Raw genomic sequence first — 16,784 nt, forward strand, 5'->3', positions numbered from 1 at the left:
AAGTAATCAAACTCATAAAAACAGCAGAATGTTGTTTCCCAGCCACTGGGAGAGGAGACAATGGAGTGACATTCTTCAATAGGTATAGAGATATTTTTTATGTACTTTTTGGTGCTGAGGATGGAATCCAGGGCCTCCTGGATACTAAGCTGCCATTCTACCACCCAGAGCTGTAGGGTGTTTTCTGCTACTTAGAGATGGAACTCAGGGGTATCTCTATCACTGAGCTACCCTCCAGCCCTAGATATTTTTACTTTTTATTTTGAGACAGGATCTTTCTAAGTTGCTAAGGCTGGCCTGGAACTTTGAGATCCTTTTGGCTAGCCTCCCGAGTAACTCTGATTATAGATGTGTGCCACCGAACCTGGCCACAGTTCCAATTTTGCAAATTGAAAATGTACTAGAAATCTCCATACTGCTTTCCATATTGGCTGTACCAATTTGCAGTCCCACCAGCAGTGTATGAGTGTACCTTTCCCCCCCACATCTTCGCCAACACTTATTGTTGTTTATCTTCATAATAGCTGCCATTCTGATTGGAGTGAGATGAAATCTTAGAGTAGTTTTGATTTGCATTTCTCTAATTGCTAGCAATGATGAACATTTTTTCATATATTTGTTGATTGACTGTATATCATCTTCTGAGAAATGTCTGTTCAGGTCCTTGGCCCATTTATTGATTGGGTTATTATTTATTTATTTATTTTTTTGGTGTTCAGCTTTTGAGTTCTTTATAAACCTTAGAGATTAGTGCTCTATCTAATGTGTGAGGAGTAAAGATTTGCTCCCAAAATGTAGGCTCTCTATTCACCTCACAGATTGTTTCTTTTGCTGAGAAGAAACTTTTTAGTTTGAGTCCATACCATTTATTGATTCCTGATGTTAATTCTTGTGCCAAAGGAAGTTGGGGCCTAATCACACATGATGGAGATTAGGGCCTATTTTTTCTTCTATTATATGCAGGGTCTCTGGTCCATTTTGAATTGAGTTTTGTGCATGGTGAGAGATAGGGGTTTAATAAGCAGTATGGAAATTTCTTGGAAAATTGGGAATGGAACCACCATTTGACCCAGCTATCCCCCTCCTTGGTCTATACCCAAAGGATTTAAAAACAGCATACTACAGGGACACAGCCACATCAATGTTTATAGCAACACAATTCACAATAGCTAAACTGTGGAACCAATCTAGATGCCCTTCAATAGATGAATGGATTAAAAAAATGTGGCATATACACACTGGAATATTACTTAGCAATAAAAGAGAATAAAATCATGGCATTTGCAGGTAAATGGGTGGAGTTAGAGAAGATAATGCTAAGTGAAGTTAGCCAATCCCAAAAAACCAAATGCTGACTGATATAAGGAGGCTGATTCATAGTGGGGGAGGGAGAGGTGTATGGGAGGAATATATGAACTCTAGATAGGGCAGAGGGGTGGGAGGGAAAGGGAGGGGATATGGGGTTAGAAATGATGGTGGAATGTGATGGACATTATTATCCAAGGTACATGTATGAAGACACAAATTGATGTGAATATACTTTGTATACAACGTAAAAAAAAAAAGAAAATGTACTAGAGATCCCTTGTACAGCAACGTCAATAATGTGCACACTACTGAACAGTAGTGCGCTGAACAATACACTTACAATGCTTAAAATGGTAAATTTTGCTACGTGTTTTCCACAATTTTAAAAACAAATTTAAGAAAAAAAGTGCAGAGGAGGGCAGCTTCATGCTATGCTCTTAATGTTCGAATTTGTTTAAATAAATAGAGCGTTGACAGCTCTAATGACGACGACAGTACCTCAATCAGCATCAACCTTGCTTTTCCCAAAGAGGGAACCTCCTCCTTGCGCTAGGTGTCACGCTCCCCTGGCCGCCCCTCGCCCCGCCCTATCCCCGCCCACAACTTGGTTTAATCCAATCGCAGCCGTGGCTCCGCCCCCTCGGCTGTGTCTCTTTCCTGCATCCGGGCTCTTTCCTGCAGGCCGGCTGGGAAAGCATGGAGGTCCACGGTGAGCTTAGCGCCAGCCCCAGCTCAAGCTGTTCGTCGTCCACCCGGAACTGCTCGGGGGCCTCCGTGTCCAGCGAGCTGCTGACAGCGGGGAGCGATGGCCGAGGAGGTGAGGGGCCGGTGGCGGCGGCGTGGGGCGCGCACGTGCGGCGGAGGAGCCCCAGGGACCGTGCGAGGCCGCGGCGGGGCTGGGGCTGGCGCGGACGGTTCTGTTCCGCTAGACGGTGTGCGTCCACGTTGCGGAGCGCGGTGGCGGGGCTCCTCGGGTGCCGTCAAGCTGGGGCGCAAATCGGAGCGAGGGCGTCGGGTATGGCGGTCTGGGTCCATGCACTTGCTGGTCGGGAAGATGGTGATCATTCAGCTGAACACTGCGCTCCTCCTCCTGCGCGCACAGAGCTCCCCCAGCGCCGCGCTCTTGGAGGGAGACGTGCACAGAATTTCAGACACTAACAGAATTAAAGGATGGCTTCGAACCCTGTTCCACAGTGGGACTTCTAGGAGACTTATTTACCCTCTTCAAACCTCGGCGTTCACGTTTCGAGAATAGAGGTGGTAGCACCAGTAGAATTTCTGTGAGCAGGAGGAGAATGCATAAAAGGGCCTTAGTAGGTAGAAGAAAAGATTTTCTTCTAGCTTGGAGAAAAGATGAGAATCCAGAGCATGAGAAGGAGCTGTAATGACAGTGATAGCCAAAGCTCGTGTAGTGCTTGCTATGCCTCAGAGTTTAGTACTGAACAAATTTAATACTGCATGAAACTGAGCAGAAGGTTCTCTTGTTTTCTCCGTTTTATAGGTGAGCAAGTTGAGGCATGGTGGGCATACAGATAAAAAAAACAGATCATTAAAGAATACATCTGAAGGGATTGTGGCTGGAAAGTAGCAAACCTGTGATGTGATTTCAAGTAGTCTGGGTGCAGCTCTGCTTTTAACTCTAATCCAATGACTAGTCCTTAAGTAGTAAATATTCAGTGGGCATTTCTTTAACTCTGCTTTGAGGATTAACAGGATTTTTGTACCAGAGAGTTAATAGATTTTCCAGGTATTAGAAATGGTGGGTAAATCCAGTAGCTGGGGAGGCTGAGGCAGGAAGATTGCAAGTTCAGGGTCAGCCTGAGCAAATTAGCAAGATCCTGTCTCAAAATAAAAAGGATTGGGGATGTAGCTCAGTGGTAGAGCACCCCTGGGTTCAGTCCCCGGTATCACAAGAAAAAGAAAAGAACAAAAATAATAGAGAAAAAGAAATAGTGTCAAAGCCTTGAGTTTTAAAAGTTCTGTTCTCAGAGCTCTCATGGGCTAGAAAGTTAGGTTGACTGGAGGAATAGTGGGTGAGAAAGCTCAAAAGGTGGAACGGGAAACAAAATTTCCCTGAAGAGCTGCTTTGCCTAGCTTGGTCATCTCTGAAGAAGTAACCAGATAAGCATATTTTACAAATGAAGAAACAAATGCTCCAAGTTGACTGATTTTACAGACTTAGAAACTATTTCTGGCTTTACTCAACTAATATTATACGGGTGCTGCTTCCTCTATCATTGCAGGCTCGCATTTGTGCACTGATGCATTTCTGACCTAGAAAAATGGAGTTCAATGTGCATTTATTACTCATAGGTGTAATAATAGTGATGAAGGAGACAGGCTTAAGAAAGGATATACACACACAGTCAAAATGTACTGAAACTCCGAGTGCCTCTTTTTTACAGTGCAACAGATTGAACCCAGGGCCTTGAATATGCTAGGCAAGCACTCTTTCACTGAGCTATACCCCTAAACCTCAGTCCCTGTTATTTTTATTATACTATAGTTAATCAGTTTCTATGTGTTTTCAGGTATATGGGACAGGTTACTCATCAATTCCAAGCCTAACTCCAGAAAGGCCTCCACTCTTCAGACAGTTCGGATAGAGAGGAGCCCGTGTAAGTACCTCATTCCCTGTCTTGTGCTAAGAATGCCAAAGTTTGTCTAATGAAGATGTTATTTGATGGGGCTGTCTCTGTCTTCATAAGGCAGACATCAAGCCACAAAGTCCAGTAGAATAAGTCCTATTGTAAAATCAGTATACAAGGATAGAATTTCTTGTATCGTTCCCCTGCCTTAAGCTGATTTTCCTGTAAAGCTACTTGAGGTATGAATTTTTGGAAGCCAAAAACAATTATTGTTGTTAGTGGGGTGTGCTGATCTGCTCCCACAATCCTGGCACTTGGAGGCTGAGGCCCAGGGATCACTTGAGTCCAGGAAACCAACCTGGGCAGCATAGGAAGACCTACACTCAAAAAAGAAACCAACAAAAACTAATTGTTACTGGTACCATGTCACATGCCTGATACCTGGGAGGCCAAGGCAGGAGGATTGCAAGTTAGAGCCCACCTTGGATATATTAGCAAAACCCTGTTTAAATTTTTTAAAAAAACAACAGCAGTGGTTAGCTTAACGGTAGGATGCTTGTCTACCATGGGAGAAATTGCTGGTGCTGCAAAAAAAATTAAAAAAAATTATGGTTAATCTCCATGTTATTTTTTTTTTAAGAAAGCCCCATGACATCCCTCAATTGGACACAGGTACTTAAATGGTAAATGTTGCTTATAGTATGACATAACCAAGCCAGTTCTGTTTATTAATGATTCTATATTATTATACTGCACATTTATAAGTTTGTTCAGCACTCACTTTTCAAATGGCTCCTATATAATAGTAAATGTCTGTTAATTCAGATGTCAAATATTTAATGAAAACAATGTAAATGATGCAGGAGGTTATTGCATCTATAAATTAAGAAATCATGAATACTCCAAAAACTGAACCATTCCGTGCACTGAATCTATAGTAGCTAAAATGACTATATGGTAGCTTTTTGTTCAAATTTTGTGTAGACGTAGGTTTTCATTTTGGGAAGGTGCATACTTAGAAGTGAAATTGTCCAATTGTTTGCTTAAATTCATCTATCATTTTGCATTCCTGAAAGCAAGGTAAGAGGGTTTAGTTAGTTGCTGCATATCCTCACCAACATTGAGTGTAGTCTATTCTATTGTGTGTGTAATGGTATTGGTTTGTGGGTTTTTTTTTGTTTTTTTTTTTTTAATTTTGAGACAGGATCTTGCCAAGTTACTGAGACTGGCCTTGAATTGCAGTCCTCCTGCCTCAGCCTTTTGAATATCTGGGATTACAGATGTGTACCACCACACTCAGCAAGCATCTTTTCATGTGTTACTGTTTAAATGTTTTTGGTGAACTATTGGTTAAAATCTTCAGTCCATTTAAAATATACTACCTTATTGATAAAACACCATTTTTTATAGTGGAGGTGTGCTGGTGATGACTTTGCTAGCCTTTGTTTTATTGTTTTTATGCTTTAAAAAAATTTTTAAAATTTTTTTTTGGCAATACTGGGGATTGAACCCAGGTGTACTCTACCACTGAGTCACATCCTAGCCCTTTTTTATGTTTTATTTTGAGACAAGGTCTCCTTGAGTTGCTTAGGGTCTCCCTAAATTGCTGAGGTTGACCTTGAACTTGAAATTGTCCTGCCTCAGCCTCCCAAGTTGCTGGGATTACCAGCATGTGTCACTGTGCCCGACTTCTCTGGCTGCTTTTAAGATTTTCCTTACCATTGGTTTTCATCCACTTGATGATGTGCGCTATGGTTTTTCTTGTGATTCTGGAGTGTGGAGATTCATTGGCCTTATTGGATCCGTGGGGTTATGGTTTTTATCATTTTTGGGGAAATTTTCACTTTTTCCTTTCAATGTTTTTCTCTGCCCCTCTTCCTCTCTTGCCTTTCCTCGAGAAATACACATTTTTGCCAATTGAAGTTGCCCCTTTGTTCTTTAATACCTTTTATTTTTTTTAGTCTTACTTTTTGTTTTATTTTGGATAATTTCTGTTGCTGTACATTCAAGTTCACTAATCTTCGTTATTGTCTAATCTGTTAATCCTGAATCAGATATTATAGTTTCCTTCTCCACACGTTCAATTTGAGTCCTTTTATCTTTTATTGGTTTCCTCATTGTGCTTTGTTTGCTTTGTTGAGTGTATGCAGTATATTTATGGTAACTATTTTAACATTCTTATTGTCATTAGTGTCATTATGATTATTTATATGTTTGGAAATTGTGTGTGTGTGTAACTGATGATTGAACCCAGGGCCTTACACATGCTATGGGGGTGCTCTACCTATGAGCTATGTCCCTAGCCCATTTAAAATTTTTATGTATTTATTTGTTCATTTGTTTATTTTATTTTATTTTATTTTTTTTTTTAAGTCCTGGGTATTGAACCCTGAGTCTCCCATGTGGTGGGCAACTACTCTGCTACTGAATTATAACCTTGGCCCTTTTTTCTTTCTTTTCTTTTTTTTTTGGGGGGGGGAGATGGGGCTCACTGAGTTGCCCTGTCTTGCCTAGAACTTGCATCCTCGTGCCTCCCCTTCTCCAGTAGGTGAGATTACAGGCATGCATATGGCAGAAATATTTGGCTTCTGAGAATGATTCAGGCTGAATATGTTGGTATTTATTTTGCTCCACTTGATTCGTTAGTTAAAAACGAAAGCAGAGCTGGGTGTGAGAGCATACACAAGCAGTCCCAGCAACTCTAGAGGCTGAGGCAGGAGGATTGCAAGTTTGAGGCCAGCCTTAGCTACTTAGTGAGGTCCTAAGCAACTTAGACCCTGTCTCAGAAAATAAAAAGGGCTGGTGTTATCGCTCAGAGCTAAAGTGCCTCTGGGTTCAATCTCCAGTACCAAACAACCAAAAATAGAAGAAGATCTTGCCTGTGATAATATATTTGAATGTTTAGACACGGAAATACCTTGATTGTATCTGAAAGGGGAGGAAAACTAACAGTTATTCAGTATTCAGGATGTACCAGGCTGTGTGTGTGTACATAGTCTCTTCTTCTGTCTGCTAGATATTTTAGTCATCTGTCATATAGCCCGAGTAGTGGCTTGATGAGTTTTGAGAGTCCGTTATGAGGATAGTTTTGCTAGGCCTCTTTTGAGATACAAAGACATTAAATACCCCTTGTTTGTTGACTCCTCTGTATTTAGCAGAGTGCCTGGCAGTTATCACACCTCTATCAGAGGAGCACGCTCAGGTGTTGAGTGGTAAAATCATATTTATTGGTTAGCACTCTTTTTTAAACAGATACAACATTTTCATACCTTTATTTTATTTATTCATTTTTATGTGGTACCAAGGACTGAACCCAGTGCCATCTGCATGCCAGGCAAGCACTCTACCACTGAGCCACAACCACAGCCCAATAGCTTTATTTTATTTATCTAGGTTTTTTTTTTTTTTTTTTTTTTTTTTTTAACGTGGTGCCGGGGATCTAATCCAGTGCCCCATGCATGTTGGGCAAGTGCTCTACCTCTCAGCCCCAGCCCCAGCCCCCAGTTAGCGCTCTTGATTGCAGATGAGGGAAACACGGCTCACATTGTCTAAAGAAAAGAAAGAAATTATGTTGGCTTATATTATTGGGGTAAAAGAACCCAGGGGCAGCAATTTCAAGCATATCTGGATCCTGGGACTCCGTGTCCTGAGGGGCCTATGGCTCTGTATCTTTAAGCTCTGCTTTGGTAGGTGTTGGCCTGGATCTAGAGTAGGCTCAATCTTCTCTGTGGCAAGTTGCCTGCTCTGTTGGAAGGTTGAGCCTTTTGTTCAGCTGCTCCCTGAATCAGTCACTCAGAATGTTTCTTGACAGTTCAGACAACCACAGTCTGATGAGGTATTAGCCCAACTAGAGTGCTGCATCTCTGTGTGCCACCAAACAAACAGTGGCCCAGGTGTGGAATTGTAGGCATGTGTAGGAGGAGAGATGCGTGACTGACAGTAACACAGGCTTAAAGGGAAGACCAGAAAAAGGGGAGCGGATATTGGCAGGCATTGACAGTCATTGCTTACTTGCTTAAGGTAAGTTAGGAGGCGGAGCTGGAATAAGTCAGTTACCACGACAGTCTCATCGTAAGCCTCAGAACCTGGCATACTTAACTGTTATGGCATTGTCTCCTTACTCAGGTACTTTAGAATGCCATCCTTTCAGGAGTTAGTAGTGCTGGGTTGTGTGAGGAATAGAAATAAAACATTTGAGCCAAGCATAGTGGTGCACACCTGTAATCCCAGCTACTCAGGAGACTGAGGTAGGAGGGTTGCAAGTTTGAGACCAGCAAGTTAGCAAGACCCTGTCTCAAAATAATAATATAAGGGCTGGGGTTAGAGCTCAATGGTAGAGTGCTTACCTAGCATGTGGAATGCCCTGTTCAATCCCAGTAATGCAAAACAATTTTTCTTTTTAAAGAAATAATTAGTTGCTGAATTGTGTAGTTTTGTTGCTTTCAGTGGCTTGGTGTGAAGAGGATCATAAGATCATTGCTAGCTGGGGCAACTTAGACTTTGTCTCAAAATAAGATTTAGGGCTGGGGTTGTGGCTCAGTGGTAGAGTGCTTGCCTCCTTGTAAGCGTGAGGCACTGGGTTTTATCCCCAGCACCACATAAAACAAACTAAATAAACAAAATAAAGATATTATATCCATCTACAATTAAAAAAATATTTAAAAAAATAAAATAAAATTGAAAAAACAGCTGGGGATGTAATACCTCAGTGGTAAAGTGCTTGCCTAGCATATGTGAGTCTCTGGGTTCAATTCCTAGTACTGGGGGAAAAATAATTCAGAAGTGAACAGAGATTTTTTAACATGGAAACATTGAATGATTTATTATTATTACTATTCAATGCAGATGAATTTACAGAGAATCCTGGATTTTGAATTTACTAACATGAATGTTGCTATGCCATTTTCTCTCTCCGTAGTGTTAGACCAAGTTCAGAACTTTCTCCCCCAGATGGCCCAGGCAAATGAGAAACTACGGAAAGAAATGGCTGCTGCTCCACCTGGTCGCTTCAATATCGAGAGTCTCGATGGGACTCTCGGGAAAGTGATACAGATGGTAAGTGTGCTTTGCCTTCATTTCATACAGTGAAATCAGCATGTGCCTTGTCACCTAAAAGTCAGAGTGAGAACTTGCCCACTGAATCTTTTTTGGGGGAGCAGGAACCGGGGATTGAACTCAGGGACACTTGGCCACTGAGCCACATCCCCAGCCCTATTTTGTATTTTATTTAGAGACAGGCTCTCACTGAGTTGTTTAGCGTCTTGCTTTTGCTGAGGCTGGCTCTGAACTCACCATCCTCCTGTCTCTGCTTCTGTGGGTGGAGCTTAGGGATTTAGTCATGTGGAGTCACTGGTGGGCTTTTTCAGGCCAAATATTATATTTGTTAACTTGAAGCATTAATTTGTCCTAACTGATTTGATTTTTTTCCCAAAAGAGGCAATTATAATTGATTCATAGAGTGTGTGGAAATAAATGATGTGCTTGTAAGAAATGATCAATCCCATAAGCTTCCAGTGAAATTGCCCCATTTGTACTCATTCCGTGGCCACCTGGAATTCCCTTTGTAACACTAGTGTCTGAACAGAGCGGGCAGCACGGTTAATAGCATCCATTCATCAGCGAATCCTGTTCAGATTCAGGACTGCTTCAGAATAGATCCCCCTCCAAGCACTCTGGGTAGCCTCCACGGCTGCCTCTCTCCATCCAGGTAATTGTGGTTTCTCCTGAACCACTGCAGTAATTTCCTAACAGGGCTTCCTGCTTCTGCTCTGTTCTCCCTGGGGTCTGTTCTTCTCACAGTGTGTGGCTCACAGTGTGTGGCACACAATTTAGTCCCTGAGGCCTTCCCCGTAGTGTTCCTAATAATGGAAATCCTTCCCAGGGCTCCGTGATCCAGCCCTCCAGCTCACTCTCTCTGACCTTACCTTCTTCACAGCCCCTTGTCTGCTGTGCTCTGGCTCCAGTGTCATTGCTCCAAGGCTTCTCCTGCGTGACTTTCTCACCTACAATGTGTGTGTCTACATTTCTGCATCTTGACTCGTCTCTTCTCAATTGTCACCTCATCAGGAGAACTTCCCTGGATCTTGTCCTATCTTATCTTTCTCTGTTTTCACTACCCTGCACTCTGCTTTATATGTATTTGTTTGTTTCCTTTCTTTCCCCTCTAGAACGGGGGTCAGTAAACATTTTCTGTAAGAGGTCAGATGGGTAAATACTTTGGGCTCTGTGGGCCATTCTTAGTTTATAAGCTGAGCAAAAGTGGGTAGCAGGTAGGGTTTGGCCTTCAGGTTATAATTTGCTGGTCTCTGCTGAAAAATGAAGGCATGGGTTTTGTTTTGATTTTGTGTTGTTGAATCTCTGGAATCTAGTGGGATACCTGGTTCATGTTAATATTTAAATGAAGGGATGTTGAATGTGTCCAGGATATGTAGAGTAAGGCTATAGGAGACCTTTTAGACCTTAATGTCAGTCATCATTCTGGTGGATCTTGGCAACTGAAAACATGATAATGCCATGTTCTATTAAAAAACATTTCTTACCCTTTGTGCATATTTTTTTAACAAGGTTTTATAGATTTTTTATGAAATAGATTTCTCACCTGATATGTTTTGCAGGATGTGGCCTTATTTGAGATGGATCACTCAGATTCAAAAGAAATGGACAGTTCAGAGGAGAGTTCACAAGAGAGTTCAGAGGACAGTTCAGAATCTGAGGATGAAGATGGCAGCATCTCGTCTGAAGTTACCATAGATAACATTAAGCTTCCTAATTCAGAAGGTGGAAAAGGCAAGATTGAGGTGTTGGACAGTCCCGCAAGTAAAAAAAAGAAACAGTGAAGAAATTGATCTGAAAAGAAACAGGTGGTGTATATGTGCTAATTCTGTGAAAAAGAATGTGGTTCACTGGCTGTTTTACATTTCTGAAGCTGATAGTGTTCTTATGTGTTGAAAGAAAAACTTTAGACCAAGTTAATGGTTTATTTGTGCAAAGAACAGTTCATGAATGGGGTAGCTTTCAAAACGAAAAGGAAGAGGTTCAGAGAACTCCAGTCTAGTGATGGCTGACACGAAATAACAGAAATGACTTGATTTGTGACAGTGAGGCATTTTTCTCATTTGGACATGTTTAAAAGGAAAACTTTTGCTGGGCTTGATGGTACACACCAGTAATCCCACTGACGAGAGTCTGAGGCAGGAGGATCACGGGTTCAAAGCCAGCCTCAGCAACTGATCGAGGCCCTAAGAAATTCTGTGAGACCCTGTCTCAATAAATAAATAAATAAATAAATAAAAAGGGCTGAGGATGTAGTTCAGTGGTAAAGCCCCTGGGTTCAATCCCCAATACCCTCCCCAAATAAAATAAAAGGAAATTTTTTAGATAAATTTAATGGTTTATTTGAGCAAAGAACAATGCATGAGTTGAGAAGTACTGAAAATGGAAAGGGATTCAAAAAGCTCTGTTCTGTAGTGAGGGCAGACGTGGAAATAGAGCGCAGAAATAACTTGATTTGCTACAGTGAGGCTTTTGCATTATTTGGACAAGTTCTAAAGCTCAGCTGTTTGTTTGGCTGAAACTGTTATTTGTTGAAAGCCCTCCTCCTAAATTAGATTTCAGTTTATTTCTGGGCTGAGGTAATGTACTCATTACATAAGATCTCAGAGTACTGGAGACAACCTCAGGATAGTGGCCTCTTGCTTATTTAATTTAGCATATGTGACATCTGGTGTGTTTTGTTTCTCAGAGAGACCAAAGCTGGCCCTTGAAGATTTGTGATATATAACATTTCTGCATTTTCCAATGCTACACTGAGATTTTATCTTGTACTAAATAGATTTGGTGTTTGGAAAGCTTAACTTTATGTATGAGATGATTGACATCTTTCTTCAGTATGGGTTTCTAGAAATAACAGATTTATTTTAAAGTAAAAATACAAATTGTCAGTTTGTTTCTATTTTAAATTACCTCATGGATAAAACAACCCAGGTTTTCTGTAGGTCACCCTGGTGTTACAGTTGATGCTGCTGCTGAGTGGCCATCATTGTCCCTCTCCCAACTCACATTGAGGCCGTGGGACAAAAAAAGACAAGCCTTTTTTTTCCTCAAGTGACTTGGGTCAAATCTAGTTGTTGAAGGTACTGCCCACTAGAGAGTCAGAGGGAGCTGACATCAGGTTTGCTACCTGTAGAAAGAAGGGAGTGAGTACAGGGTCTTCACATGAGCAGATGTCTCTCTCCAAGGGTCCCTTGGGTTGGTGACCAAGCTGGGCATCCCCCTCAAGGTCTCCCAAGGTCGGTCCTGACTAGTGGCCACTGACTGCCGCCTCTGTGCCTTGCTCAGGAATCTTGGCTCTGCAGTGCCCATCCCCAGTCTTTATCTCAGACTTTTCAGTATTTTACTTAATACTGTCCCGGAAGACCTCGTTGATCAGTGGGCAAAGGAGGGAGGTGGCCTTTCCTTGCTCCCACACAGTGCCAGTCAGGGATTGCCTGGCTTAGGGAATAGTGTCTCCAGGTGGGGTCGTGGTAAAAACAAATGGTGGCTGAGATCAGGGCTGTCACCCCTGGACGCATGGTGTCTGAGTACGCTGACCTCAAAGGGAGGCTGCCCAGATCTGTTCCCATTACCAGGGTCTAGGCCTTGCGAAGCTCCTGTAGGGCAGGGGCTCCTTTTCCCACAGCCGGGAGCCACACGAGCAGAGTGAGTCCCAGGAAGGACAAGGGCCCACCTCCTTTCTGCCTCTCTAGGTGCCCTTTGAATGAATTGTCCTGTGGGTTCGTGGCGTTGATGGTCGTTGTGCCACACGAGGTGAAGCCTGCCCTGTCCCTGTGTTTTAACCCATGACCTCTGAGACTGCTTCAGCCTGATTGTTCCCTTATCCTTTAACCACTTTAGACAGTCAGTCCTTTCACTTCAGGGTGAAGTCCTCTTTTGTTCTTCACTCTCTGTCAAAGGTGTCCTGTGACCACATACTCGCCCTCCTGCTCCTCCCTCCTGCACACTCCCATGTGACTGCTGTGGAGCAGAGCTCCTGGCCCGCCAGCCTGTTCCCCCACACATGCTTTTGCCTGCTCTCCCGCCCTGTGTGATGGCCATCCTGCCGGCCTGCCCCTGCCTGCCCCTGCCTGCCCCTACCAGGCTGGTGGCTTCCTCCAGGGCTCTGCCCTCTGTCCTGCCTCTCTCCACCTTCTCGTGAGGCTGCGCCTCCGAGGTGGTGGACCTGATCAGGGCTCCCCCTTGCTCCCTCACGCTCCATGGCGCTCCCGATCCAGGGCTCCCCGGCTGTGCCCGCTGAGTGGGGCGGGACCTGGGACCTGGGAGTGGCGGGTGAGTAGCATGTCATTTAGTCAGTTTTTGCTACTGTGATGAAAGGACCCCACCAGAACAGCTGTAGAGGAGCAAAGGTGTATTTGGGGCTCAGGGTTTCAGAGGTGCTAGTCCACGGCAGGCCAGCTCCATTCCTGGTGCCGAGGTGAGGCAGGACATCCTGGCCGAGGAGTGTGACAGAGGAAAGCGGCTCACAGGGCCATCAGTCAGCGGAGCCTCCACTCGCCAGATACAGATACACCCCGGGGCCACGCGCGCCGCTTCAGACCCCTCAGGTAATCCAGGGGGTTGATTCACTGATTGGGTGGAGACTCACAGCCCATCATTTCTCGAATCTTCTTGAACTGTCTCACATGTGAGCTTTGGGGGGACACCTCACATCCAAACCGTAACATATAAATGACCCCAGAGGGGCATTAAGGACATTCTGCCTCTCCCTGTCAGGAATAGATCCCAGAGCAGGCTCCCCCTGCCCCTCCCGTGTGCTCCCCTGGAGCTGGGCATGGCCGAAGGCAGCGATTTCCAAGCTCACCACAGAGGAGCCCCCTGCTGGAGAAAGCGTGCATTGGAGAGCCCGTGTGTGGCCCCTTTAAATTGCCACTTCCCATAACCCTGCTTGGGTGGTGCCCACCCTCTTCTCTGTAGAGTCAGTGCCAGGCAGATGTCAGGCTTACCCCATAAATGCCTATAGAAAAATGGATTGAATCACACTCCAACTCCTCCATTTCTGTCTCTTTACCCATTTCTTCTGGTCCCCCACCTAGTTTCCTCTCCTCTGTTCCTTGGAGGCCTGTTTGTTGTGTGACCCCTCCTTTTCTGTCTTGCACCTCGAGGCAGGGAGAGTGGAGGCCCTCCTCTTGATCCAACCCTTTTTCCCTCCCTCTTCCTGTGGCCTTGGTAATGTCTGTACTAACTCTGAGGCTGGCCTTGAATTTGCCACTCCTGCCTCAGCCTCAGTAGCTGGGTTTACAAATTCATTCTTGATCTTATTAAACTTTTGGGGATCTCATCTGGGGTGAACCCGACTTTTCTCAGGAAAGAGACCGAGAATTTACGGTTGGTCTCTGAGTCTGTAGAGGTAATGGGACTTTTTCATTAGAGTTTTCAGGTTCTCTTTGATTCCTTTTCTGTCCTATTCTCAAGGGCCCAGTGCGTCTTATAAATACTCAGTAGATAATCCTCAAGATTACTTCTTGTCTTTCCTGTTCGAATTTGGAACCAGCTGTGCCTCACCACATGTATGAAGGTCTGGAAACAAGTGTCTCTGCTGGAAAGGTCATACAGTACTTTGTGGTTCTGTAACTGAACACAGCGGTTTGCCCCTTGGTGAGTGCAAAGCCAGTAACACAACCAGGGGATAAAAAGTGGGAAGAGGTTTACTTTTGTTAAGAAAAGAGAGCAGCAGGAATGAATCCTAAAGTCGTGTCTCCCTGAACTCCAGTGGCAAGAGGATTTTGTCAGGGAGACTTATAAAAACCCATACTAGAAATATTGTACTCACCTGTAGAGGCGGCACATTCCTGAGCATCCTCAGTTTGAGAGCATGCTTTGTATTATCAAAGTGGCCTGAATGCCACTGAGGAGGAAAACACACAGCATTGTAGGGACATTATAATGAGCAAAGTTTACTCTGTGTCAGGTAGTGGAGGGACTGAGGGGCTTTGGCTAGTTTAAACCAGTTCCTTGTGTTTTGTTCCCTGGGGGTCTTATCTGAAACTAAGTAACAACTTGAAGGGACTCAGCAGTCCCTTCAAGTATCATCTTTCCCTACAAGCACAGATGGTTGCCCCTAAAAGTTCCTACTTAGTAGGAAACAATACCAGACAAAAAACTGAATTATTAAGTACTTCCAGTGCATCCCCCTTGGAAGTCATGTCATGGTGTGAAGAGTATCCGTCAGCTTTACTACTTAGCATAGTAGGTGGTACACAGTAGGCACTGTCAACAAGTGCGTCAGTGGACGGTGTGCAGGACATTGTGAGCGCTGGTAGACTGTTCTGGGTAGGGCAGTGTGAAGGTGTAACTTCACACTGAAATATCCTAAGAGAAGTAGACTGAGTGGCCAGGGAAGAGACTAGTCAGTGTGAAAGTAAGTCTCGTATGTAAAATCCTCACACTCCTCTCCTGCTCTGGCTGACGGGTGACACAACTGTGCTTCCTGTTCAGCGAAGGGTGGCAACTAAATACGTCCTCTAGACATTCTTATGAAATGCTGGAGAAAAAAAGAAAACACAAAAATGTACACGGTAAGGATGTTATTTCAGTTAAGTATAAAATGGATGAATTATTCATAAAGATTGTCAGGATACACTGTTGAAAAAAAGGTTTGATTCTAGCTTCATGTGCCAAGATCAATTATATATGGATTAAATATTTAAATGTAAGAAAACCTATAAGGGTGAATACCACAGCATGGTCATATTTAATAATATAATTGGAAAGGTTTTTTTGTTTTTAGAGCATAATCTCAAAGCTGGATTTACAAATGAGAACAGAAAATTCATACAAATAAATATTAAAACCTAGTGAATTCCAAAGAAATTTCAAAGGCAAGGATAAACCAGGGAAAGTATTTTTTAAAAAATATTTTATTAGTTGCTGATGGATATTTATTTATTTGTTTGTTTGTTTGTTTATTTATTTATTTATTGTGCTGAGGATCCAGCCTAGTGCCTCACACATGCCAGGCAAGTGCTATACCCCTGAGCCACAACCCCAGTCTCTGGGGAAAGTATTTGTACATGTGACAAAGAATGAGTGTTATAAATGTATAATGGGCTATTACAAATTAGGGGGATAAAATAAAATTTCTGTAGTGAGAAGATGATAGGACACAAGTAATTCACAGAAAAAGAGTTCAACTTGTTAATCACAAGATGTGCAAATAAAATCAAGTATTTTTTGTTTTGTTTTGTTTTTGTTCTAGTACTGGGGATTGAACCCAGGGGCCTTGTGTATGCCAGAAAAGTGCTCCACCAGTAGTCTCCATCTCAGCCCCAAGACGTTCTTTACCTGTCAGACTGGCAGACTGTGGAGCTGGCATTACTGAGCCAGTTCTGTACTTGGCACTGTTGCTCGTGTTTCCATTTTAAGAGTCAACACTACTCACACAGAAGTAAAAATTCTTTGAAGCTTGTGTTTCATGTTTGTTGACTTCATTCTGTGGAAGTCAGTCTGTGGAAAGTAAATCTCTTATACTTTGGTTTGTCCAGCCTGCAGCTTGCTCTGATAGGAGACGATGGCAGCCATTCCAATAGTTCTCTTCCTACAAAGGTGGATGAAACTTTCTCTTCCCACTTGTGAAGCACCTACTGCCTTTCAGAGGTTCCCTGACAACCATAAATCAGGAAATTAGGCTGAATGGTCTTGGATGTGACATTTTCATTCTAAATGAATATCCCAAGCAGTGATATTTTAATTGTGTATAAAATATGGTACTTAATTAAAAAAAAAAAAAAAAGAAGAAGCTATGTTGCAAAGTATTGTGTGTTATTGTGTCCACTAGTGTGGTAAGAATTCATGTATTTCCCTCTGCCTAGCAAGTGCCTTTCACTTGTTTGGAAT

General features: G+C 43.1%; 1 protein-coding gene across 2 annotated transcripts; it reads left to right on the plus strand.

Moving 5' to 3' along the window:
* The first annotated feature begins 1,960 nt into the window (after positions 1-1,960).
* NOPCHAP1 (NOP protein chaperone 1) lies at positions 1,961-16,784 on the plus strand. 2 transcript variants are annotated; one of them, XM_081309990.1, is made up of 5 exons: positions 1,961-2,125; positions 3,840-3,926; positions 8,815-8,951; positions 10,511-10,756; positions 16,433-16,784. In XM_081309990.1, the coding sequence occupies exons 1-4, from the start codon at positions 2,005-2,007 to the stop codon at positions 10,730-10,732; spliced, it is 567 nt and encodes a 188-aa protein (XP_081166116.1). In that variant the 5' UTR covers positions 1,961-2,004; the 3' UTR covers positions 10,733-10,756; positions 16,433-16,784. The 2 variants fall into 2 exon arrangements, with proteins under 2 accessions (XP_081166116.1, XP_081166115.1); XM_081309989.1 differs by lacking the exon at positions 16,433-16,784 and having other exon boundaries at positions 10,511-12,523.

This window comes from Spermophilus citellus, assembly GCF_964194105.1.
Source record: "Spermophilus citellus genome assembly, chromosome: 10".
NCBI classification, from domain to species: Eukaryota; Metazoa; Chordata; class Mammalia; order Rodentia; family Sciuridae; genus Spermophilus; species Spermophilus citellus.